The sequence below is a fragment of the Dromiciops gliroides genome, chromosome 4 (genome assembly GCF_019393635.1).
Source record: "Dromiciops gliroides isolate mDroGli1 chromosome 4, mDroGli1.pri, whole genome shotgun sequence".
NCBI lineage: Eukaryota > Metazoa > Chordata > Mammalia > Microbiotheria > Microbiotheriidae > Dromiciops > Dromiciops gliroides.
This window is the reverse complement of record NC_057864.1, coordinates 302,501,908-302,528,945: the sequence shown is the minus strand read 5'-3', so window position 1 is coordinate 302,528,945 and position 27,038 is coordinate 302,501,908. Positions and strand designations below refer to the sequence as shown.

The 27,038-nt window shown below is 33.8% G+C and overlaps 1 protein-coding gene across 1 annotated transcript in view; it reads left to right on the top strand.

The window, feature by feature from the left end:
* Positions 1-27,038, top strand: part of ELOVL4 (ELOVL fatty acid elongase 4) — a 64,104-nt gene that overhangs the window by 16,357 nt on the left and 20,709 nt on the right. Inside the window, exons 2-3 of the mRNA XM_043962559.1 lie at positions 14,722-14,909; positions 17,623-17,703. Coding sequence (XP_043818494.1) covers positions 14,722-14,909; positions 17,623-17,703 — 269 coding nt within the window. The remainder of the gene's footprint in view (positions 1-14,721; positions 14,910-17,622; positions 17,704-27,038) is intronic.

Here is a 27,038-nt window from a genome sequence, read left to right as displayed (position 1 = left end):
AAGGATAGAATATGAGATAAATAGATCATAGATGTGACTCAATATGGCAAATGCTATTTTTACATAGTAGATACATAAAATTGAACATATTATCTTTCCACAATTGTCAGCAATATTTAAATTATTTAAGATATAAACCATTATTCTGTCATTTGCTAAAACACATTTAGTTCCTCAAACAACTGTATCAGATGTAATATAATAGCACTTGAGTACTAGAAGGGTCTATGACTTCATCTCCAAATGGCAGATTATGACCTTTCCATTAAATATTATGTAGTCTTAGAGAATTGTTCTTGCCTAAATTTTCATTATTTTGGGGTCGGCCTGGCGAAGAGCCTTTCCTACATACGTGGATACTCAGAAAATAGATATATATAGTCCAGCACCATACCTATTCTTAAAGCCTTCCATTTTGGCAGGACACGTAACAACTTGTACTTTGGTACTAAATCCTTGAGAACTCAGTTATATTTTTGCCATGGTGAAATGCTAAAGTAGGATTTTAGTGGAAGTTGATCATTTAACAAGACTGTGAATGATTCTGTGCAAGTATAACTATATTGGAGATCTTCTTTTAGTTCAGTAAACATTTGGGGGATGCCTTTTCACTACTCAGCTGTCTCTTAACTTTCATTCTCCCTACCAGATTAGTTCCTTTCCTAGTCATACAAGCCCTTCATAATATCTCATTTGTGTGTGTTTTATATGTTCTGCTTCTTACATGAAAATCATCGATATCTTTCCATTGCCTCTTTGGGTCACTTTCCATTTTTATTCACCTTAAATTGTGGGCATTCTATTATTTATAACAAAAAAAAAGAGTAAGAAGGGTTACTCCAAATTCTCATTCCAGTGATTCTACACTTCTGAAACAACCTGCATCCACTTCTTCCCAGATATTTTCATGCCTTCATCAATTGAACCAACCGTTTAATCTCATTTTTAAAAATAATCTTCTTATTAACAATAATCTCAAATTATAATAGAGTAATTTATATAGGAATAAAAATAGATTACATGTTGTCCATTTGTGTATTGTGCCAACTAACTTCAGATGCAGTTTTTTTTCTCTTATAGGATGATGCCCTTCTCATTTTTCTTTCTCCAATTTTCTGTCAGTTTTCTGTATATTAATTAGTTTAGTATGGCTCTAGATCAGTAACCATACCATCATGGTTATCAGTGATATTAAGATCTATCTTATGTAGTTCTTCTGCATATTCTTTCCACCTCTTCTTAGTCTTTTCTACTTCTAAGTTGTGATTTTACAAACTCCAGATGCTTAAAATTTTAATGTGTGATATATTAATCTTTTATCCTAAAGGAAATTTAGAATATATACTTGAGAGGAGCTACTGATTTGGAAAATTTTAAATTTTGTTTTGTGGGGCAATGGGGGTTAAGTGACTTGCCCAGGATCACACAACTAGTAAGTGTCAAGTGTCTAGTGTCTAGTAATTGTCAAGTGTCTGAAAATTTTTAATTTTTATGATTCCAAACATTACTTAAGTTTTTGAGGATCCCTGATAGAGGAGGACAGCAAAACTCCAAGGTATTAGTCAAAGAAAGAATTCATGGTTCATTTAAATTCTGTTAAGCCACAAAATGTAAAATGAAAGTTAGCTATAATATTTCCTCCAGTTTATATTATCTTTTAAAATAGATTTTTTAAAATCCTGAACTTAAATACAACCCCCTCACTCTGCAGGCATTTACAAATGGAGCTAGGGGGTGCATTGGACAGTCTGTTGGAATTGGGATTAAGAAGAGCTATGGAGCAGCTGGGTGGTGCCATGAATAGAGCTGGGAATGATGTCAGAATATATTTTGTTCAATTAGGGTCTCAGGCACTTATTATCATTGTGAGCTTGGGCAAGTCACTTAATCTCTGGTTTCTCTCAGTTTTTCCAACATTAAAATGGGGATTATAATAGCACCTACCTCCCAGGATTGTTGTGAGGATCAAATGAGATATTTATAAAGTGCTTGGCACAGGGCCTGTATTTCTGGAGGGACCCCTGTTTGGACCCCTGTTTCTTCTTCCTGTACTAGAATGTTAGCATTACATCAGCATACAGCTTCTTTAATAGCACAAATAAATTAACCTTTCTGGATTTCTTTTGATTCTTGGGTTTGCATTTCAAAGTTCCTGTTGTTCTTGTTCTTTGTGATCCCATGGACCATAGCATGCCAGCGCTTCCATCCTACACAATGTCCCGAAGTCTGTCCAAGGGCACATAAGAGGAAGGGTAAATTCAGGTAGGGATTAGGTTTGAGCAGAATTAATAGCTGTCATTAACATAATTTGTGAAAATCTGAACATAGTTTTTTATGAATTGGCAGTCATAAAGAAATTAATGTGAACTTTCTCCCCCTTTAAAACAGACTACTGGGGGGGGGCAGCTAGGTGGCGCAGTGGATAGAACACTGGCCCTGGACTCAGGAGGACCTGAGTTCAAATCTGGCTTCAGACACTTGACACTTACTAGCCGTGTGACCTTGGGCAAGTCACTTAACCCTCATTGCCCAAACAAACAAAAAACTAGACTACTCATGCTATCTTTGTAATATAGAGGCAGGGGAGTATGGGAGTTGTAACTTAAGAGTCAAGTGATTCCTGGGTTTCAATCCTGCCTCTCATGCCAGTTGTGTGTGACCACGGGCAAGTCCTTTATCTTCTCTGAAACAACTTGTAAGAATTAGATGCAATAATAAATGAAGAGTACTTTGTCAACCTTTAAGTGTTGCATCAACACCAACTATTATTACTGTTGAAGAAGCATGTGAAAAGAACTGGATTGAGAATTATGATACCCGAGGTTTTATTTCTGGGTTTGTTACTAGCTTTCTTCATGGGTATGAGTGCAGAAGTGTTTATCCATTATCTCTTGTAATATGACTGGACTACTTCTAAACATTTTTGGCTCATATGTCAATGACTTTTAACGCTGCTTTCACTTATGTTACTTTAGTCACGTGAATAGTTCTTTTGTTTCTCCTTACTTCATCCCGGATCAGTCTTAAATTCTCCTATTTGCCTTTTTTTTTTTTGACAAAACTTTCTATTATATTTACCTGCCACAATTTGTTTGGAAATTCCTCAATCAATGCTTGTTGAAATTAAATTGAATTTATAGCCACCCCTACTTTGTTGCCAAATTTTTGCTTACAAAAACATTTTATGATAATTTTTAGCACATGTGTTGAAGTTCATTTATGCTCTTTCTCCCCATATATCTTTTCATTGACCTTTAGATCAACTTTAATTCTTTCTTCAGAGATTATTGATTTTCCATAATCCACTGTCACATAGGATACCTATAAGAATTTTTTAATGGTTGTTTTTAATCACAGAGATGGGAGCGTGTGAACATTGTATGCATTGTATGCAGGGTATCTCAAAAATCTTAGTGCAGTTTTAAGCTTTAAGAGTTTAAAATTGCACTTACACTTTTGGGATACACTGTATATGAAAATATACACTTTTTATAATGTAAAACTGTTAAGATTGTTATCATATAGATACAAATGCTAGCTGAAAAATGAAAGACATTAGGAAACATTATATTAAATATAAATAAGTGGAAGAACTATAATTTAGAAATACAATGCAAAATAAAGATAAGAAATATATGATTAATTAGCCTTTCACATCTAAATTAGTCTATCATGAAAAAACATCTTTAGGAGACATCGCCTACATGGATTTCCTTAATATTTAGATATAAATTCTATAATATGTGGGACAGCTAGATGGTGCAGTGAACAGAGTACCAGCCCTGGATTCAGGAGGACCTGAGTTCAAATCCTGCCTCAGACACTTGACACTTACTAGCTGTGTGACCCTGGGCAAGTCACTTAACCCCAATTGCCTCACCCCCCAAAAATCTATAAAATGTGGTAACAGAATTTGAATTTGTAAAGTTTACAGTATAAAACATTTAATTCATAATTTTTAGTCAAAATCTAGCTTTAGGACATTTTTCTTCTTCATGCTATGTGACTGAGATATTGAAAAACTCCATTTGGAATGTATATTCTAAAACTACTTAAAGGCCCACATATATATTACCCATATGTGAAGTACTATAAATCAATTTTAAATCTTAGCTTTGAGCTATATTTTATTTAAACTTTTACATTTTTATTCAAGTTTCTTGCATCAAAAATATTTTTATTTAGCTTTCAATGTGCAGAAACTAACAATTAGTCAACATATTAAGCTATTAGTGTCATATAAACAGGTAGCAATAATTTAGTTGCCTACTGGAGTATAGTGAATTAATAATGATAGTGACAATGATGCTTGACAGTGATTTAAAGTTTGCCAAAACACTTATATGCATACATTCTTATTTTGGTCCCCACAACTCTCTGGAGTAATTATTAGCTACCTCTTTATGGATAAGGGAACTGGGGCATAGAGAGATTAAGCAACTTGCTTAGCCACAAAGCTAGTAAGTAACATCCCAAGAATACAGGTCACTTAACTTAAAGTCTGTGCATAACATCTTTCTAGTAAGTAAATAATTGTATTTGTAGTTATTGATTTAAATCTGATCCAGTAGTTCTCAATTTGAGGGCTACAGACCTCTTAGTAACTATGAAACTATTGAAGAATCCATATGCACACCAAGTCACTTTGATTTTTTATAGGAATAGGGACTGGATCCATGATTATAGGTATAGAGAACTCACAGATGGGGAAACTTCTTTTGCCCATGCAACTTAGAATCTTAGAGAGTTGCCTAAAGCATTGTGAGATCAAGTGACTTGCCCAGGGTCACATAGCCAAAATGAATCAGAGACTGGGCTTGAGTCCAGTCTTTCTAGAACCAAGGTCAAGTGCATATACATATTTATTACCATTTTCAAATCTATATAGATGTCATTAATAAAATACATTCACTTTAAACCATTCCTTAATTCATTATAGCTTTTTTCATTATATATTTTCTTTTTTTTTTCTCTTTGTGGGGCAATGGGGGTTAAGTGACTTGCCCAGGGTCACATAGCTAGTAAGTGTCAAGTGTCTGAGGCCGGATTTGAACTCCTGAATCCAGGGCCAGTGCTTTAACCACTGCGCAATCTAACTGGCCCCCCCATTATATATTTTCTTAACGAAAGGAAAATGTTGATTCAAGAAGAGTCCTCATATTTCAAAGGGTTAGGAATCACTGATCAACTCCAAAAAATGATCATAAGTCATTATGAAGCACTCTGTGAGCCCTAAAATTAGTTTATATGTCCATATGTATAACATGCTCAGCAAGAATTATATTCATCAAGGTATCTTATCCCTCATGCAATTTATATTCTAAGTGGAAACACTTTTTAAAAAATAAACATATAAAGGACAAAGATCCTAAAGAGGTATAAATAAATTATTTGCAGACATTTCTATATAATGAAACATTTTATATCTAAGGAGATGATGATGATTTAGGAGAAAATCATCACCTTACTTTCAATTAATTGGAAGGAGTGAGATTTCAAGAACTCTTTATTGATTGGAACAGGGAGGGGTCTTTTATCTAGGGCGGATTCACCCCTTGGTGGTAAGTAAATAGATTTCAAAAGGTCCATAAACTTGGATTTTCCTTATCTTATGTATTTTATTTTATATATTTATATATTTAAAAACATTATTCCAAGAAGAGGTTCATTGGCTTCATTAGACTGTGAAAGAATTCCATGACACAGAAAATGTTTAAGAACCACTAAATTGGAGGAAGTGTAAGCTGTTTTGGGTTTAAATTACGTGAAAGGAGACTTAGAATATGATGCTGTGAACTTCTTAGTACTTCAGTTGCATGCATCTCAATAAATGTTGAATAGGTAAATAAGTTTTAAAAAAGAATAGATCAATAAATTGAGTATATGACAACCTGACAAAGGGACCCATGTGTCAGTCTTCTCCCTTGTGTCTCCACTGACAATCTCTGCAATTTACCAAATCAAAATATGCCTCCCAGGCCAGGTTCCCCTATATGAATTGTCTTCCCCTATTAGAAGTAAGGTCCTTAAAATCTGGGGATTTCTACTTCTGTACTTCTCTCGCCAGTACTTAGCTTGGTATTTGGCACTGCTTAAGCACGTATTTATTTCTTTTTAAAATTCACTTCCGGGGCAGTTAGATGGCGCAGTGGATAGAGCACCGGCCCTGGAGTCAGGAGTACCTGAGTTCAAATCCGGCCTCAGACACTTACCACTTACTAGCTGTGTGACCCTGGGCAAGTCACTTAACCCCAATTGCCTCACTAAAAAAAAACAAAACAAAAAAACAACAAAAAAATTCACTTCCTCATGAGTATTTTTTTCCTGGAAGGGGCCAGGGCGGGGGGGGGGGGGGGAGAATGGAGAAACCAAGGATAATTAATATATTTATATTGTTTAAGGCAAAAGAATAAAGAACCTTTGGGATCACAGAAGGTACTGAATAAATATTTGCTACCTTGATTTCAAACTCAGGTTGCTAGTAGTGTATGGAAAGGATATTCATAGGTTTGATTAAAGTGTAATGTTGCTGAACATAGGATCTAAGAAAGTTGTAACAGGGTACTTAGAAGGTCAAAGAAGGAGTTTCATAGATTTCAAGCTGAAAGGGGCATAGCTCTCCAACCTTCTCATTTTACAGATGAGAAAACGAAGACTGAAGAAATTGTGACTTGCCTAAGGTTACAATGGTAGTAAAAGGCAGAGCCAGGCCCCCAATTCCTTTGGCTTCAAATCCAGGGTTTTTTCCCCCTACTGTGTAAGGTAGGGCTATAAGTATTTGTTGGGAAATACTGATGTGAAAGAGAAGTTACAGCCCTTTTAAAAAGAGTTTGTTTTCTTACCTCCCATTCATTTATTTTGTTGCTCATTGTAAAGTATTCAGTCATAGGATTATACACCTGAAAGAATCTTTAATCCAGTCCTATCACCTATATTTGACACATATTTGACACACTGGGAGATCACTCCATTAGATCCCATTGAATGTTCTTTGTCCCAGTATATATTTGTCCTTCTTTTCCTTTTTTTAACCTTTACTTCTGCTTCTTTTAAATGTTCTCTATAGTATTATTCTGAATTTCTCTTGCTTCTCTTCTTCACTGTAGTATAATCTATTTTTTAGCCTCTATAAATCATATTGGGAGTATGTTAGTCTGTGTCAGGATTATACATAGTAGGATGATAATTCTTATTTATTCTGCACTTTACAAGTAAAATTTTTATTAAAAAATTTGGACTAGATTATTTCTCTTCACCTTGTTTCCCATTCATTGGAGGAAGCAGGTTTTAAGGAACTTGTTAAACAATTAAAATGAGCTTGGGAAATATAAATGGAAGCTGTCAGTTGGAACTCTGCATCTAGTATAGAGTTAATAATATACATGTGCAGAAATTAGAATCTTGCTTTAGATCAAGAGCTTTTCTCTTTGTTGCATAAATTATTTATTACGTCTGTAAGCTGTGCCATTGCTACTTGTGTCAAACACATGGAAAAACCTGTCCTTGACCTATGGTTTACAGATGAGAATAGGATAACATAGCAACTCTGATGTAGGGTAACTCTTTAGTTGCTTGTGGTTTAAGATCTTTAATGTTTTCATGTTGTAAAAATTGTTTTTAATTGCATTATTCCAATCACAGAATAATTGGCTCTGAGGAAGAAAATGTAGTGAAATTAAATTAACCACCACTGAAAAAATTGAAAAACCAAGGAAGTTATATATTTTTCTCCTTTTCCCCTTCTATTTAATTTTTTTTCCTTCTTGAAATGTCATCACAACCACCTATTTTAAGACCCCAAATGGACAATGGAATTATGTATCTTCAAAAGTGTGAATTCTGCTATTGGTTATTTGTTGGTAGAGTTTTAACTTTGATTACCACAAATTGGTTTGAAGGTAAACATGATTTTCAAAGTAAAATTAAGTCACTATTATTGTACCTTCATGTTTTCTCTTATTATTTGCTATTCTTTTTAAAATCTCTGTACCACCTTGATTATGTTTTGGACACAGTACCTGTAGAAGGTTTTTGATTTTTATTAACTTTGCCTGAAGTCTATATCTTCCATTTGCATTTTATACCATCGAATCATCCCCTGGCTTATTTTCTGTTTAATTTTGTTTCTCTCTCTCTCAAGTGTAGATCTGAGATAGGGTTTTTTCCTATTTTTTCAGAGACATGTGCTCTATCTATACTAACTTCTAATATACTTTAATAAAAGTTTAAAGCCTAAACTGTTGCTGAAGCTCCTAAATTTACAATGAAATCCTAACTAGGCCCCCCCACTGGGGGGACAGGTAAAGACACATTAGATTTTAATCATCACAATTTTATGTAATGGCAGCATTAATATACCTCAAAAGAAGTATTTGAAAGGAATTCCTATTTATCATTCATTCCAAAAATGGGTTCCTACTATGTTTAAAGCACTGTGGGAGGTACAACCTGTAGGGGAAGAGGGAGGTTTAAAATATTCTGACTCAAGGAACTAAATCCCAATGTATCTTGAAAATATATTCTCAGTAATAAAATATGTCACTGTTTTAAAAATCACACTCCTGTCTTAAATTTTAAGTAATTTCATGTAGCCTAAATTCCAAGAAAAGGCTTAAGAAATGGAATTTTCTTACTTTTCTGTAATTTAAGGGTCATAGTATCAGAATTGTCTTTTAATAATAAATATTTTTTACTTAAAGTTTTGAGTTCCAAGTTTTATCCCTTCTTCCCTTCCTCCCCTCTCCCCCTTCCCCAAAGTGGTAAACAATCAGATATAGGTTATAGGGTGCAATTATGTAAAACATTACCATAGCAGCCATTTTGTAGAAGAAAACTGGAATAAAAGAGAAAAAAATGAAAGAAATAAAGTGAAAAATAGCATGCTGCAGTCTGTGTTCAATGAATGTCAGTTCTTTCTTTGGAGGTGGATAGTATGCTTCATCATTAGTCCTTTAAGATTGTCTTGGATCATTGTATTGCTGAGAATAGTTAAGTCATTCACAGTTCTTCATCAAGCAATATTGCTGTCACTATGCACAACATTCTCCTGGTTTTTATCACTTCACTATACATCAATTCATACAAGTCTTTATAGGCCTTTCTGAAATCATCCTGCTTGTTGTTTCTTATAGCACAATAATATTCCATCATCATCATATACCACAGCTTGTTTAGACATTCCTCAGTTGTTGGGCATTCCCTTGGTTTTCAATTCTTAGCCACCACAAAAAGAGCTGCTATAAATATTTTTGTACAAATAGGTCATTTTCTCTTTTGGGGGGATGTCTTTGGGATATAAATCTAGCAGTGGTATTACTGGATCAAAGGGTATGCACAGTTCTTTGGGCATAGTTCCAAATTGCTCTCCAGAATGGTTGGATCTTTTCAGAACTCCACCAACAGTGGATTAGCCTCCCAGTTTGCTCATATTCCTTCCAACATCCAACATTTTCCTTTTTTTGTCATATTAGCCACTCTAATAGGTGTGAGGTGATACCACAGAATTGTTTTACTTTGCATTTCTCTGATCAGTAGTGATCTAGAGCATTTCTTCATATGACTATAGATAGCTTTGATTTCTTTGTCTGAAAAATGCACGTTCATATCCTTTGACCATTTATCAGTTGGGGAATGTTTGTATTTTTGTAAATTTGACACAGTTCTCTATATGTTTGAGAAATGAGGCCTTTATCAGAGATCATTGTTTCAAAAATTCTTTCCTAGTTTTCTGCTTCTCTTATAATCTTGGTACATTGGTTTTGTTTGTGCAAAAACTTTTAAATGTTATATAATCAAAATTATCTATTTTACATTTGCATTGCTCTCTATCTCTTCTTTGGTTCTAAATTCTTTCTCCATAATATCAGAATTGTAAGGGACCTCATAGGTTAGTTAACCTATGTTAGTTCAACTTGACTAAGAATCTATTTTACACTAACCTCAAGTATTGTCCAGCTTTTACTTAGGAACTATGTGTGGCACAGTGGGAGAGTGCTATGTTTGGAATCTGAGGACCCGAATTCAAATTTTGGCCATCTTACCATCTGTTTAATCTTACGCAAGGTGCTTATCCTCACTAGGTCTCAACCGCCTTATCTGAAAGATAAGGAGGCTGGACTCAAAACTCTAAATCTACAAATCTATTCTTAGAAAGTGAATGGAAGGCAAAGATAGACACATGTATGACTTTTCTTGATGTGAGGGCTAGAGCAGAGACCCATTTATCTGTGTAATTAAAAACGCCTAACTATGCAAAGTTATTAATGACAGGTAAGGAGAATGTAAATATGCCATCTTCAGTATTGTAGAACAGTGTACTGAGAGCTCTTAGTACAGTAAACAAAGGGGCAACATTAAATTAACAGTGCAAGTTTCAGGCATTTTCCCATCTTTTCTAAGTATGGTATGAGATCTCAAATCCTATTATAAAAAATAAAAACAAAAATAAAGCTAGAACATTTTGTGAAAATTGTATAGTGATTAGTAAATAGCAAAAAGCAAAAATGAATTTTATAAAAAACTGAATGAAATCAGAAAAGCTAAACAAAATTGGTAATTATAAGCTTTGAAGCAGCAAAATTTCTTAAACCTGTCACTGAGCATTAAAGGTAGGGACTGGACTTGTAATTTTAAAGATAGAAGGAATTTAAAAAAAGATAGAAGGAATTCTTAAATGAAGAAAACTCTTTCTGCCAATACAGGTTGGCACATTCTTTATAATTTATAATCTTGGAGAGTTGGCTTGTGCAAAAAAAAATCTAGAGTATGAATTTTTCACTAGAAATTTGAGTCAGATATAAATCTTGAATTCAGGTCTTCTTGGCTTTGTTCACTATGGCGTGCTGCCTCTTGAACATTAAGAATTATATATATTTTTTTAAAAAGGATTTGCTAAAATAGATGCCATAGCAGTAGGAATGTCAAAGGACCATTTACATTTTTTAGTTTCAGGTACTATTCAGAAATAGTCTCTTGTTATGAATTTTCTACACAAATCATAAAAAAAATACATCTATTTGTACTGCAGCTATTTTCTCCCACCCCACCAAAAAAAGGCTACAGTGATATCTTGTGTAATACTTTTACATTCAAAAGACAACAGTGACAATGTACAACTTAGATCAATCAAGAAACAAGCATTTATTAAGCACTTACTATCTGTTAAGCCCTGGAAATAGAAAGACAGAGCAAAAATAGCCCATGCCCTCAAAAAACTTATATTCTAATGAGAAAAACAACATATACAAATCAATACCTTCAAGATAAATAGAGTAGTTGGAAGGCCAATTTAGAATAGACCTCATTAGCATCTGGAAGACCAAGAACAGTCTCCTGCAGGAGATGATGTTTGAGATGAACTTTATTTTTTTTCCAAATAGGCCTACCTATTCATTTATTCAAAGGTATCGAATGCTTATAAAGAAACATAAATGATAAATTTAGTTTCAATTTAACACTGCCAAGTAGCCTCTACATTCTAGGTTGTTGTTATTGTTTGGGGTTTTTAAAAATATAATAAACATTTTTATTTATAGTTTTGAGTTCCAAAATGTTATCCCTCCTTCCCCCCTCCCTGAGGTGGTTAGCAGTCAGACATGGGGTTATACATGTGCAATTATGTAAAACATTACTACAGTAGTCATTTTATACAAGAAAACTTTGAGATGAACTTTAAAGAAAGCCAGGGGATTCTGAGAGTTAGAAGTGGAGAGGGAGAGCATTCTAGGCACGCAGAACAGTAAGTGCAGAGGCATGAAGACAGGAGATGAAGTGTTTTTTTAAAAGGAAGAACAAGTAGGCTATTATGTCTGGTTTGCAGAGCAGAATGTAAGAATTCTGGGAAAATAGGAGAAAGCCAGGTTGTGAAGAGCTCTAATTCCCAAATAAAGAACTTGCTATTTTATCCTGGAGGTCATAAGGAACAACTGGATTTTATCATGTAGGAGAAAGAGAGACCTGGTCAAATTTACAATTTGGGAGAATCACTTTGGCACCTGTGCATAGACTGATTTGAAGCAAGGAGAAATGAATAAGGGAGACCAATTAGAAGACTATTAAAATTTTTTCAAATGAAATATAATGAGGGCCTGAACTAGGGTGAAGGCTGTATTGAATAAAGAGAAGTGGACATATTTAAGAGATTTAGTACAAAAAGGAATTATAAGATTTGGCAACTAATTAGGAATGTGGGATGTGATAAGAGTGAAGAATTAAGGATAACTCAGAGGTTTTGAACCTAAATGACTGGGAATATGGTAATTCCCTTGAAAGCAATAAGGACGTTCAGAAAAGGGATGGAATTGGGAGAAAAGATGATTTCTGTTCTATATATGTTGAGTCTGAGACATTTTTGAGACAGACAATTCAAAGGCTGAGTAAGTAGAACTGGCGTTCAGGAGAGAGACTAGAACTGGATAAATATATCTGGGCACCACCTGCATATATATGGTTATTGAATTTATTGGAGCTAAGGAAGTCACCAACTGAGAGAATCTAGAGAAAAAGAAGAGGGCCCATGACAAAGTCTTGGAATATACCTACTGTTAGAGGGCATGACATGGATAAAGAAAGGTGCAACAAGAGACTGAGGAGTAGAGGAAAACCAAAAGAAAGCAGTCATGAAAACCTAGACAAGAGAGTAATCAGGAGATGGTCAACAATGTCCAATGCTTCAGAGAATAGAAATGTATGGGGACTGAGAGGCGGCCATTAAATTTGTCAATTAAGGGATCATTGGCAACTTTGGAGATAGAAGTTTCAATTGAATGATAAAGTCAAAAGATAGATGGCAGGTTTAGAATCAAGTGAGAGGAGTGGAAAAGGAAGCACCAAATCATAGATGAATTTTTCAATAAATTTAGTTGAGAAAGGGAGGAGAAAAACATTTTGATTAATAATTGTATAATTGGTTTCGTTCATAATCATACACATTTCATGCATTGTAGGCACTGGCTAATGGGTCTATGACTCAAAAAAGATTAAAAAATGCTTCTCTAGATAATGATAAATACATATCATTTACATAATACTCTAAGATTTGCAAAATGCTATTATCTTATTTGACTTGATTTTCACAAGAATTTTAGGAGGTAGAGCTTTTGATCTTTTAACATTTCATATGTACTAGCACAATACTCAGATTATCCATTATATAATAACCCACCTTTTTTTCTAATCACATCTACTAGATGATACACTTTACAATGCTTCTTGTACACAAATTATTGTGTAATGTGTTGTAGTATGCTTACACCTATCACTTCCTTCTCTATTGCCCTTTGGGTCACCTGTAATAAGACTTCTTCACAGATTGTGATATTCCAGAAAAATATAGGTATCCCTGAAAACACTATACATTTTTCTAAATGTAATTCATTACTCTCTAATTCCTTTTCAGTTCTGGGCCAAGCTCATGGCTCATCTTCAGCTTCTGTCTGAGATAGGTTTACTTAATGGACTTATTCAGGCTGTTTAAAAAAAAGGTTGTCAAAAAAAAAAAGGTTGTCTTTATCTGAATAAATCTATTTATTCACTTATTGTCTTAGGGGACCAAGGCTTTGGAGATAAATAGAAACCTTGAGCTTTGGGATTGGATAAATTCCTTTCTAAATTTTTTAAAAAAGGCATTCTTTTGGGGGGCAGCTAGGTGACACAGTGGATAAAGCACTGGCCCTGGATTCAGGAGGACCTGAGTTCAAATCCGGCCTCACACACTTGACACATACTAGCTGTGTGACTCTGGGCAAGTCACTTAACCCTCATTGCCCTGCAAAAAAAAAAAAATAGGCATTCTTTTGTGTTTTAAAAGAAAATGTTCAAAATAACAGGTTGTAATAATCATAATTTCTGTTAAATTATAGGACATAGGCCTGGAATGGATATTGAGATCCTACTTACTTTTCTCCATGTATAACTAATCCTAAAAACATTAATCCTAAAAATATAGTTGTCTCCCATCTTTTTAAGTCTCAAGAGAATGACATTCAGTCATTTTTCTTTTCAATGGCCTCCCTTATTTTAAAACTCATAGGTTCTTCCTAAATTCATTCTTGTTTTACTTGTATCCATTTTTCTCTAATCATAGACTCAGAGACTAGCTTCTAATGATCACTTGGATGACAGCATTTCATATACTTAATAATTACATTTATTTCCCCTTCAAAAATTCATACCTAGGACATGGTCTTGCTACTTTAACTTTTCATCTAGTCCCTAACTGCAAAACCTTTAGTGACCTTTGTCATTCTCCCTGGACCTCAAGTAATTCTGATTATATGAGAAGAGAGGATACAATTTTATTATATAACCCCCCCCACACACACACACAGACACATACGACTAGAACGCCTTATCACTTTAGAATTAGCACATTCTTTTTTGTTTTGGTTTGTTTTTTTGATGGGGCAATGAGGGTTAAGTGATTTGCCCAAGATCACACAGCTAGTTAAGTGTCAAGTGTCTGAGGCCAGATTTGAATTCAGGTCCTCCTGTATCCAACGCCAGTGCTTTATCCACTGTGCTACCTAGCTGGCACAAGAATTAGCACATTCTTAAGATATTAAATTCCAAATATTGTACTGTACTTTACCAAAAATCACTATAGTTTAGGAATAAGTAGATGATTTTATTTGGTTTCATTAAAGAAAATGGCTTGAGATATTATAATAACAATGGAATTTTACAAAGTTTTAAACTAATTTTTATTTTTTGTTCTTTTCCTAGACAAACGTGTTGAAAACTGGCTTCTGATGCAGTCTCCCTTGCCTACATTATGTATAAGTACTCTTTATCTCCTCTTTGTATGGCTGGGACCCAAATGGATGAAGAACAAAGAACCTTTCCAGATGCGTTTAGTGTTGATTATCTATAATTTTGGAATGGTTTTACTTAACATGTTTATCTTCAGAGAGGTATGTTTATTAGGTATCTATATAATAACTCCAGTGAATAGAGAAACTTAACCTGTGAAAGTCTAATTAGCTACTTCCTTGTATCTGAGGATAATTGTTAGCTACTGTTAATCTAATGTCATGGACATTTCTAGCTCTTTCCTAATCTCCGCTAGTCAATAATGACTTCACATAACACTTTGTTTTGTATCTCCCTAATGCATTATACAATATTGGGTATTCTAATGACCTATCTTGGAATCTTTACACCTTTCTAGATTATAAATTTCATAAAAGAAGACACATTCTTTACTTAACCTTTTTCTCTCTCTCCGAGAATAGTGTTCTGTTCACATAGCATCCTAGAACCTCAGAATTGAAAAGGATCTCAGAAAATTCCTATACCTGTCTTTAATTCAGTTGACTAATTCCACAATTATTTATTGAACTAATTGTGCTAGGTGCTAGGGATGCAAAGACAAAAATGAAATGATCTTTGCCCTCCATGAGTTTACAGTCTACTAGGAAGAAAAGAATATTCAAACGTATAACACATACAAATAACTACAAAGTAATTTGGGCGGAGGGAGCACAAACAATTGCAATCAGTGCATGTACTCAGAATTTCTTGTGAGTTTCCTTGTCTATAAAAAATAAAATAGTATCTGGAGATTTTTAATATTGTTTCAGATTCCAAAATTGTTTGATATCACTAATCAAGGAAATAAAAAAATTCTTAGAAATTTAATTATTTAAGATTTAATATAATGTGCTAAAATAGAATATGAAGCCTTTTACAAATTAAGTACTATGAAAGTTTACATTTAAATGCTTATCAGGAAGGGATCATACTTGACTTGTGTTGTCTGATTCCAGGCACAGCTCTACTAGGTGCTTTTTGATTGAATGATAATGTGAATTGATATGGTTATGGTAATGGTACAGAAAGTCAAGGAATCAAAATGCCTTCAGATCATGGTCATAGAATCACAGATTAAAAGTGTGAAAGGAGCGGGGTAGCTAGGTGGTGCAGTGGATAAAGCACTGGCCCTGGATTCAGGAGGACCTGAGTGCAAATCCGGCCTCAGACACTTGATACTAGCTGTGTGACCCTGGGTAAGTCACTTAACCCCCATTGCCTCCCCCCCCCCCCCAAAAAAAAAACCACAACCAAAAAAAAAGTGTGAAAGGAGAACTTTAGAAGTTCACCTAATTTAACCACTCTCAATTTTACAAAGGACCAAACCATTTCCAGAAAGCTTAAGTGATTTACTTCTAGTTCATTATCAGTTATAGAGCTGCTCACATCAAAAAGTATCATTGCTATCAATCATCATACTTAGCATTAACTCCCTCTTAGGAAGTGACACTTGAGCTAAGCCTCCAGCAAAGAATATCAACTTGCAATTGTGTGGATTTAGGACTGGAAAAGGAAAAAGACTGCAAGCAAGGGGGGCAATTTAGAGTCTATTGCAATAGTGTAATAAGGATAATAATAACACTTACATAGCATTTATTATGTGCCGGGAACTGTGCTAAGTGTTTTATAAATATTATCTCAGTTGATCCTCACAACAACCCTGGAAGGTAGTTGCTATTGTTGTTCCTGTTTTACAAATGAGGAAACTTAAGCAAATAGATTAATTGACTTAGGCAGGGCCACACAGCTTGTACGTATCTGAGGCTAGATTTAAACTTATTAATATCTATCCTGACTCCTATGTCACCTAGCTGCCTCTTTAGATGAAGGGGCTGAATGAGGATGGTAGCCCTATGAGTAGAGACAGGGGACAGATTAAGAGATGTTGTGGAGGTACAATTGGCAAGATCTGGCAACTGACTGAATATGGGGACTAAGTGAGAGGGAAGGATTGAGGACAATTCTTATGTTGTGAGCTTGGTTACTGAAAGAATAATTGTGCCTTAATCAGAAATAGAAAAGTTAGGAAGAAGAGTGGGCTGAAAATGGTGGGGAGGAAAGGAAGATGAGCTCTGTTTGGAAATTCTGAGTTTGAAATGGAAATGTCTAGCTAGAAGTTAGAGATGTAGGACTTGAGGGCAGGAGAGTGGTGAGTGCTAGATATATGGATTTATGAGTCATTTGCATAGAGCTGACTATCAAATCCAATTGGCTGACCTTCAAAGTCTACAAACTAAACTCTTATTAAGCACCTGTATATAGAACACTGTGTTAGTCTCTAATGGAAGGATAAAAATAAATTAGACACATTTGCTTCCGTTTCCACTACTATGACTTGTTATTTCTTCTCAGGGTTTTGTATTTCCTGGTACACTCTAGAATTTATTGAAAATAGCCTAGAACTTTCTCCTCTGTGTTCCTGACCTTGAAGATTTTTTTTTACCTGCTAGAACAAAAGTTTGCTTTATTTATGTCTGCCTTCTTTCTTTACTTTAACATTTTTAATATATTTAAATGTTTGGTATCTTTATCTCTTTTTTGGAGGGGGGCAATGGGGGTTAAGTGATTTGCCCAGGATCACACAGCTAGTAAGAAGTGTCAAGTGTCTGAGGCTGCATTTGAACTCAGGTACTCCTGAGCTTTATCCAGCTTTATCCACTGCGCCACCTAGCTGTCCTGGTATCTTTATCTCTTAAAGTGATTGTCCATATTTTAAATACAAATATTTAAAATTATTACACATATAAATGTGTTTTAAATGTTGATTCTGTTAAAATTTTAACCTAAATATACATCCTTCATTTTTTTTTCTAGCTATTTTTGGCATCAACTGCTGCAGGATATAGCTATATTTGCCAGAGTGTGGATTATTCAGATGATGTGAATGAAGTCAGGGTAAGTATATTTAAAGTATTATGAATCAATAATAGTCTTAAGTAAAAGACCTAAATTTATAGTCAGTAATCTATGAAAAACACATTCTAATGTTATAGTGAATTTCCATTTCAATGGAGCCTATATTTCTCTAAGTAAACAGTCATATGTATACATATATGAATACACATATGGTTCTAAGCATATACTAAAAGCTATATTTATGCCTAGAGTTTAGCACTTGAGAAGTGTAAGAGAGTATGTGGTTGATTTTCACTGTTTATCCTGTGAGCTATTTGTAGTTTGTTTTATCAATCAGAAAAAGTCTTTGGAGTATTGGAAGGAACACTAGTAGAGTTTTGATGGTAAGGTATGACTTAAGCATACTTAGTAGATCTTGTGTCTGGTAAAGTCTAAAGAAAATAGAGTAATCCTTGAGAGAAACGTAACATATAACGAGCTAACTGGTTATACAATCATTACTAAGTACATATATTTGAAAGTAAATCAGCATTCTCCAGTCCAAAGCATATTGATTAGTTAAATTCTTTGCTACAAAACATTTAAAACTATTCAGGAGTATTCATGTTCCTAAATTATGTGTGTTTTTGGTCCAGATCTGTGATTTCATTGGTGTTTGGAACTTCTATCACTGATCTGCAACTCATCAGTAATTTACAATCTTGTAGAGTTGCCTGGGACATTAAAAGATTAAATTACCTGACTATGGTCACAGAGCTAGTAAAGGTCAGAAGCAATGCTTTAGCATAGGTTCTTCTTACTTTTGAGTCTAGCCTTCCATCCTCTATGCAATCCTGATTCTCTAAAATACATATAATAAAAAGTTGTAGAAATTGAAACAATTTAGCATAATTGTACCTTTTAAATTCACTAATTTATATATGTGTATGTGTGCACACCATTAAAATGTTATTACAAGTCCAAGAATAGGATTAGACAAGTTATTTCTTTCTTTTAAATATTGCTTAACCAAAAAATATTGCTTCACATAAGTATGTAGTTGAAAAAGAAATATATCCAAAACAGTGATATTAATTGAATCAAACAATTAGTATAATCCTACACTTGAAGCAATTCTTTAAGCTTTGTCTCCTAAAATCAAGTTTTAGTGACTTTTAAAAGCCAACTTTTAGAGGTCACTAAAAATTAATGGATTCCAATTGATTAAACATCTCCATCAACAACACACTCTGGTCTTGGTAAACATTCCCTGACCCAAACAGTGCCAAACAATGAACCTAGTTTAAAAAACATCAGCATTATAATGCTGGACAAAGCCAAATTTCTTCTTTCTTTTGGGCAGACAACCAAATTCTGTTTTGTTGTTATTGTCAGGTGTTGGCAAAGCTTTGAAATATTTCATTTACAATTATCTTTGTGAACAAAATCAAGTAACATTCCTTGTATTTCCTTCCTATTTGTTTAACAAGGAGACCTATCTCATTAGCATTTATGTTTTCAAAATAATGCATTACATCTTAAGGTACAATTGTTATGATAATTGAAGTGAATTATTTGCATTGCTTGCTGATTGGTGACTCTAAATAAATATTGGGGCTGTGGTGTGTGCAACCAAGAAATTAATTGGATTAGGGCTGATTCACTTTAACCATAGTGATTTAAGGAATTATTTACTTAGTCCGTTGGGTAAATTTTTAGATTTTGAAAGGTGTAAAGACCTTTGGTAGCAAAAGTTTTGAAGAAAAAAATTATTTTTCTTTAATTGGCCTTGTACCACTATAAGTCTATGGAGCAGCAGTTGGAAGATACTGTTAGATCACATTTTTATTTATAAAACAAATTATAAATAATCATTTTCCAGCTAAACTATGTTATAGGTCTTAAGTTATAGGATCTAGAGTTGGAAGGCATCTTAGAATACCTGGTTGCATATGAAGAAATGAAATTTCAAAGAAAAGACATAATTTGGGTCAGAGTAATTTGGGATTTAAATCAAGTCCTTTGATTTCAAATCCAATGCTCTTCCAATTAAATCTACCATTATGGAAATGATGAATTTTTATCATATTACACCTCATAGAATTTAAACTCCTTGAAATCAAGTATAATTTTTCATTTTGTCTTTGTATCCCCAGCATCTTGCATAGTACAGAAGGGTATTTAGTAGGAACTTAGTGACTGTTTATTGAATTGAGTATCATATACATTAGTATGATAAAATTTCCATTTTTCTCAAGTAAAAGAACACTGTGGTAGTAGGATTTTGTGTTACACTAAAATAAGTAGAATAAGTGGGTTCTCTCTCGAGGAGATTAATGCTTTGGTGAGTGGAGGGCAATACCCTCATAGAGCAATGGGTAGGAATTCCCATTATCTTAGTTTTTCCCCATTATCTTAGTATAGGTCAGCCTCACTTGGAGTATTAAATGAATAAAATCAAAGAATTGATTTACACACTGTATTATTTTTTAAGGTATATTTGAAAAGCAGTCCCTTTTTGTGGTCACATTGAATCATTTTGGTGCATGAATAAACTTCTCTTTGGTAGGCAAGCTTCTAAAGAAAACTGTCTTTAGATGTTCTGTGATCTTGCCTTTTTGTGGCCTTCTTGCTTGTGTCTCAATTAATTTTTTAGCTTCTTGTCTTTCCTGTAGTTCCATTGTTAAATAAGCAAATAATCCTCCCTGAATCTATTTAAGGACTGAGGTAAAAATAACAACAACAAACAACAAAAAGTTTCTGTTATAATCTCCTGGTAGGCATAAATTATTTCTTGTTTAAGTAGCTATTGGAAAGAAGATTCTTGCAGCAGTACAAGAACTCTGCACTGTAATTCTAGCAGTAAAGAGAAACTTAGATCCTGATGGGAGTCTTCCTTGCCCCTACTTCCATTTCTAAGGGAAAGTCAACCTTTACTGTCAGCACTTGTGCATAGGATTGTGTTTCCCCCAAAACATCAGTACTTTAAAAAAAATACTCTAAAACAAGTCCTTAAATGAAAAGAAAAGAAATGGAGAATTTTATAGGGAGAGATATTGTTCAAAGCAACAATGATAAAATGTACCTCTTCTTCTGTTGCCTTCCTCCCCTCCCCCAACAAGAGACCTTGGATTAGGCCTATACCTCACAATATTTTACTGGCAGTTACTGAACTACTATAAGGGCTAAAATTCTAGCTATACTGTCTAAAATATCTAATGAGTGGTCACCAATAAATTATAAGCTTTAGCAAGAGTTAGACTTTTAAGCATTTATTAAGGAGAATAAGAATTTGGTAAAGAGAGAGAGAAAGGCCTAGATTCATCTATCTATTAAAGGGAGAGTGCATTTCTAGTTCCCTTCTCCACCAGAGTCCTCAGGAAAGAGAGCAAGTCAGAGTGCCAGCCTCCCCCTTCTTCCCCTCACCAGCAAATGTCACTTCCTGATGCCAAAGAAAAGATGCATGGTCCTGCCCTCAGAGGCCCTATCCTCATGTTGAAGCTTTCCTACAGTCAGTCTCCAGCAGGTGGCGTCATTCCAATCATTATACTACCTAGTATCATACTTTCAGTGAAGTTATATTGATCACTCATTGTTGCTTGTATTCATTGGAAAGTTGCTATTTTTGCCATCAAAGGCAAAATCCCCTATCCATACTTCCTCTACTATCAAATGGGAGTATATCTTCCTACAGAAATAATGTAAAACATGGATTATAGCATTTCTATAGTATTTTAAGGTTTGTAAAATGCTTTACCATGTTATCTCAATTTATCTTCACAACAATGAGAAACTGGTGCTGTTATTATCTCCATTTTACAGATGATGAATTGTGGTAGACAGTAGTTAAGTGACTTGCCTAGGGTCACACAGATAGTAGGATTCTGAGGCAGGTAGGATTCAAGCCTTTCTGACTCCAGCCCCAGTATTCTATTCACAGTGACGCTTACCTGCTTCTTGAAGGGTGTGAGGGCCAAAATTTGATATATGGAGTGTTACTAGGGTGACTTGCCTTAATATTGGGGTCCCAGAAATATGAGGGACTCTTTTAGGTTTAATCTCCCCCTTGAACTTTCCTTTTTATATATTCCTCCCAGGCCAATAAAAAAAGGAGCCTTTGAACTTTAGTTCATAAAGGATCAGGTTTTATTATGTGGGAATTAATTAAACCACAAAGGTGAAACCAATTAAGGAAATAAGGAAGTAGAAATACAGATAGATAGTCTTAACTCTAAGCTTAGCCTATGCAATCCCAGAGTGTTCCCAGTTAAGCTAGTTCAAAGGAATTTAGGATTTTCCTTAATTAAAACTCACCAAACCCCAGTCAGTCTACAGTTATTCAGCAGTTGCTTGAAACAGAGCAAAACATGTGCCTCTGCCAGGTCTCCGAACGCCACCAGACTGCTTGCCAGGCCGAAAGAGTGTGAACTTCTTGAACATGCCCTGCTTCCCGGAAGTTCCCTCCCTTCCGGTTGCATTCCATTTTTCCTCCCCCAAAAGGGGAGGTCCTTCTCAGTAGCATACATAATCTCAGGGTGGGCCAGGTGTGGCCCCTCTCAAATGATTCAGCTAAAACTTTTGATATTAATCTTTAACACAAATAATTTTTACCACAAGGGAGAGACTATAATTTTTGTCTTTGTATACCTAAATAGAAAAAATAGTCAATAAGTCTTTTGACAACCATAACATAATAAAATTATAATGAATATTTGTGGAAAATATTTAAAATTAAACGAAGACTAAATAATATAGTCCTAATTAATGTAGACGTCAAAGAACAACTCATAATAATGGTAAGTAATATTATCAAAGAAAATGACAACAATGAAACATAGCATAACTTTTGGGATATAGCCAAAGCAGTCAGTGGAAAAATATATTTCTAAATAGCAAAAGCAAGAAAAATCAGATAAATGAACTGTAATGTAAAAACTAAACACAGAAATAGACATTTTAAAAGTCAAAGAAGAGATTAATGGAATTGAAAGAAAAAACAACATTGAATTTACAAATAAAGGTAGGAGCTGTCTTTTTGGGGAAAAAATAATGAAGTAGATAAATTGTTAGATAATTTAATTTTACAAAGGAAAGTAAAACCAAATCACCAAAATAAAAAATGAAAAAGGAAGCTTCACAACAGATTAAATGAAGTGAAAGACGCTGTTAGAAACTATTTTGCCCAATTGTATGCCAACAATGATAGCAATTTAAATTAAGTGGATGAATAATTATAAAAATATATTAACAGGAGCAACTAAGTGGCACAGTGGATAAAGCACTGGCCCTGGATTCAGGAGGACCTGAGTTCAAATCTGGCCTCAGACACTTGACACTTACTAGCTATGTGACCCTGGGCAAATCACTTAACCCTCATTGCCTTGCCCGCCCCCCCAAAAATATATATAAACAGATTAATAGAATAAAAAGGAATTAAAATAGCACAATCTCAGAAAAAGAAATTGAATGAAATATAAATTAGCTCTCAGAGAAACATCTCCCAGGCCCAAATGGATTTACAAGTGAATTCTGTTCAATTAATTCTAAATATTACATAAATAGTTTGCAAAAATAAATTTTAAAAAATCCTATTAAATTTCTTCTATGAATCAAATATGGCCCTGACACTTTAACATGGAAGAAATAGAAGAGAACAAATGAAACTATTGATCAATAACTAATGAATAGCAATACAAAACTAGAACAAAAAAATTAATAATGAGTTGACTATGATATATTTAAGATATTACATACCATGACCAAGTTGGATTTGAACCAGAAATGAAAGGTTGGTTAAATATTAAGAAATCATATAACATTTAACACTATTAATTATGAAGTTTATTTTAAAAACACCTGATTATTTTAATAGATGGAAGAAAAAAGCTTTTGACAAAATATAGCATTCATTTATGTTAAAAACAGTAAAAATCATAGAAATAAACTGACCTTTCCTTAGTTAAGCAAACAATAGCTTATATGAAGAATTAACATTCTCTATAATGGAGAAATATTCAAGGCCTTTCCAATAAGAATTGGATAATAGTAATTAATTAGAAGAGAAACAGCAAACTGGGAAAATATTTGTAGCAAATTTCTCTAATAAACATCTAATATCCAACATCTATAGAAAAATTATGGCAATTAATGAGAATGAGACCCTTTTCTGAATAGATCAATATATAATTGGTCAAAGGATATGAATAGACTGTTTTCAAATGAAAAAATGCTCAATATCAACAACAATAAAAGCAATTCTCTTAATTATGAAAGAAGGGGATTGATTAGTTGACCTCCACGTTTCCTCCTACCTCTAAATGCATGACTTTAAATGAAATTTTAAACAACTCTGACATTCAATCTTATACTCATAAGATTGGCAAAAATGGTGAAACAGGAAAATAACATTTGTTAAGTTGCAGGGAATCCTAATGTTAGGATAGGTACCCTAATTCACTGTTGGTGGAGCTGTAAATTGGTTAAACTATTCTGAATAGCAAGGTAGAATGATATTCTAAAAGTTGCTAAATTGTACATACCCTATTATCCCAAAGAGGTTAAAAACAGAGGGCAAAAGGGTATGTGTACAAAAATATTTATAGTGCCATTTTTTGTTGTAACAAATAACTGGGGAAAGGTTTGTATTTCTTTTTTTTTTTTTCGGGGCAATGGGGGTTAAGTGACTTGCCCATGGTCACACAGCTAGTAAGTGTCAAATGTCTGAGGCCAGATTTGAACTCAGATACTCCTGAATCCAGAGCCAATGCTTTATCCACTGTGCCACCTAGCTGCCCCTGTATTTCAATATTGAATGAATAGACAAATTTCGATATATGAATCTAATGGAATGTTGTGCAATAGGATATGACAAACACGAATTCAGAAAAATCTAGTTAAGGCTTAAGTGAACTGATATATAATGAAATGACTCAAACCAGAAGAACAATTTATGTAGTGACTACAATAATGTAAAGAAAAGCCACTTTGAAATATTTAACTTTGATCAATGTAGTGAGCAATCACGACTTTCAGACAACTAATAATGAAACCTATTCACACCTCTTGTCAGAGAGGACTAGGGTTCTAGAGTGAGCTATCTCCAGATATGACCAAGCTGAGGATTTGTTTTGCTTGACTATACTTATTAGTTATGAGAAAGAGTTTTTATTTGGAAGTAGGAAAGAATTGATAGGTAATGATAGAAAAAGAGAGAAAAGAAATAAAGAACAATGAATTATTTTTAAAATATTCTCCTCACACAAGTGAGGAGAAGATAGTCAAAAGGAGACAGATAAACAGGGAAGTTATATTCCCATCATATTAATTCTTAAATTTATTAATTAAATTAATTACTAAATATATGAATTTATGATGTAGCTTAGATCCACTAAACTGTAAACTTAACTAGATCATAGGCTCCTCCATTTTTTATATCCATCATGATGTTGAGCATTTTGACCATAGTTAGGTCTAAATAAATATTAAGTGAATGAATGAATATGAGAAATTAATGAGAAGCTTTAAGTTAGCACCATCTTTTAAATCACTAAACATCTAACCAGATGCATACTAGACATCATATTAGATGTCAGAAACCATTTCTTTTTTGACTTTCATGTTGCACTGGAAACTTTCCAAGGAGGAAGATTACTAATTTAATAGGATTATTGGGTTGTCTGACATTCATAGGGATTAGAGTTATCTTAAACCAAATTTACATATCGCTAGCCATAAATATGCCAGCAAAGCATTGATACCATTGAATTTCTCAAAGTATTTTACATTAAAAGACTTAACAGGAGACTATTATTGATGCCGTAATGAATTATTGAAAATATAAATGTTGGTTATTCAAAGATAAATAGTGGCTGTAATTTATTTACTTAGACAAAATGGAATTAATTTTATTTTATTAATTTTGGAAATAATTTCTCTGTGACCAGTCAAATATTTATTTATTTTTTTATTTCCCCAGCCTATTTGTTGATTAAGAGCAGTGTACAAATAAGTATAGGAATTACTCATTTTGTATGGGAATAGTCCAATATCACACAAAAGTATAACGGTAGATCACGAGGCATGTTACCAACTGGAAAATGCTTACTTATGACAAATGATCATATACAAACACCTTTAAATAATGTGATATTGGGAGTTTTAAAAGTATAGATTTACTGCAACTAGTTTGTTTAAAGCCTTTCCCTTCAATCATTTTCATGTATGATTCAAGCACTTAAACTCTACAGTAAGTAATCCTACGTCCTGAATAGGTATTTTTCTCTGATTCTATACATTGACTTATCTTTTTGCACTTTGAATTTTAACTGTTTTCAAAGAAAGGCTTATCTCATTTATGTAGAACAAATGTAGGCATAGTACATGAGACCTTACAAACCTAAACACTTAAGCCTGAATGTGAAAGAATCTGTGTCAAGCTCCTAAATAGCCCAAGGATAAAAACAGATTTTACTTACTGACTCACTAGTCTAAAATCTCTTAATGTTTACTTCATGTTCTTTCCATATTGCATTTTCTACTTAAAGATATAAACATTTGACAGGGAAAATATTGGATTACAATGTTTTCTTTCAGAAAAGATTATATATTGTTTCATTTTAAAAATTAAAAATATTACAGAGGTCACCTCTCACTAGACCCTTAATCTTAGACTGTAATGTAATCTTTCTGTACCATCTGGTGTCTTAATAGGGCTTAATGAGAGCACAAGGTGGAAGAAAAAACACTGCATATTATTTAACAAGGATCATATCCACAACTCAGGAAATATATACTGTAGTATAGTAGAATGAGCCCAATGAATTATAGCTTATCCACAGGCTGGTCATTTGGGGATGAATTCTTTGACCATGGCATCCCATGAACCAAGGAAAAATATAAAATGGCCTCCATTTCTATATAGCTATTTCCTCCTGTTTTGTTTTCCTGATGATTGTGGCATTGTGATGGAAGGGATGGGGCAGAGCATGCTAAGAATCAGAATATTTCTACTGTATATATCCATAGAGTTGCTGGTTGTCTAAATGTGAGATACTTGTTCAGTGAACACTGAGTTGACACACTACTAGAAGAAATGAAATGCTATTAATCTTGATACTCTCACCATCAGTGAAACTAGAAGACAAAAGAAAATTGCAGCTGAATGGAAAGATAGCTCAGAGGTTCTCTTGAGAAAAGAAAATAAGTTGGTTGGTTTTCTTTTATTTAGAGGCAACCAATAACATAATTTCATGGGATGTTTGATTATCTCCTATTATAGGGCTTATAAAATGTAAATTGGCAAAAAATTACTATGAAAATAATAGCAACTTATGTATTTACATCTCTTAAAGAGATTATGAGAGAGAAATTCTAAGAGGAACTAGAAGGCCCTCCAA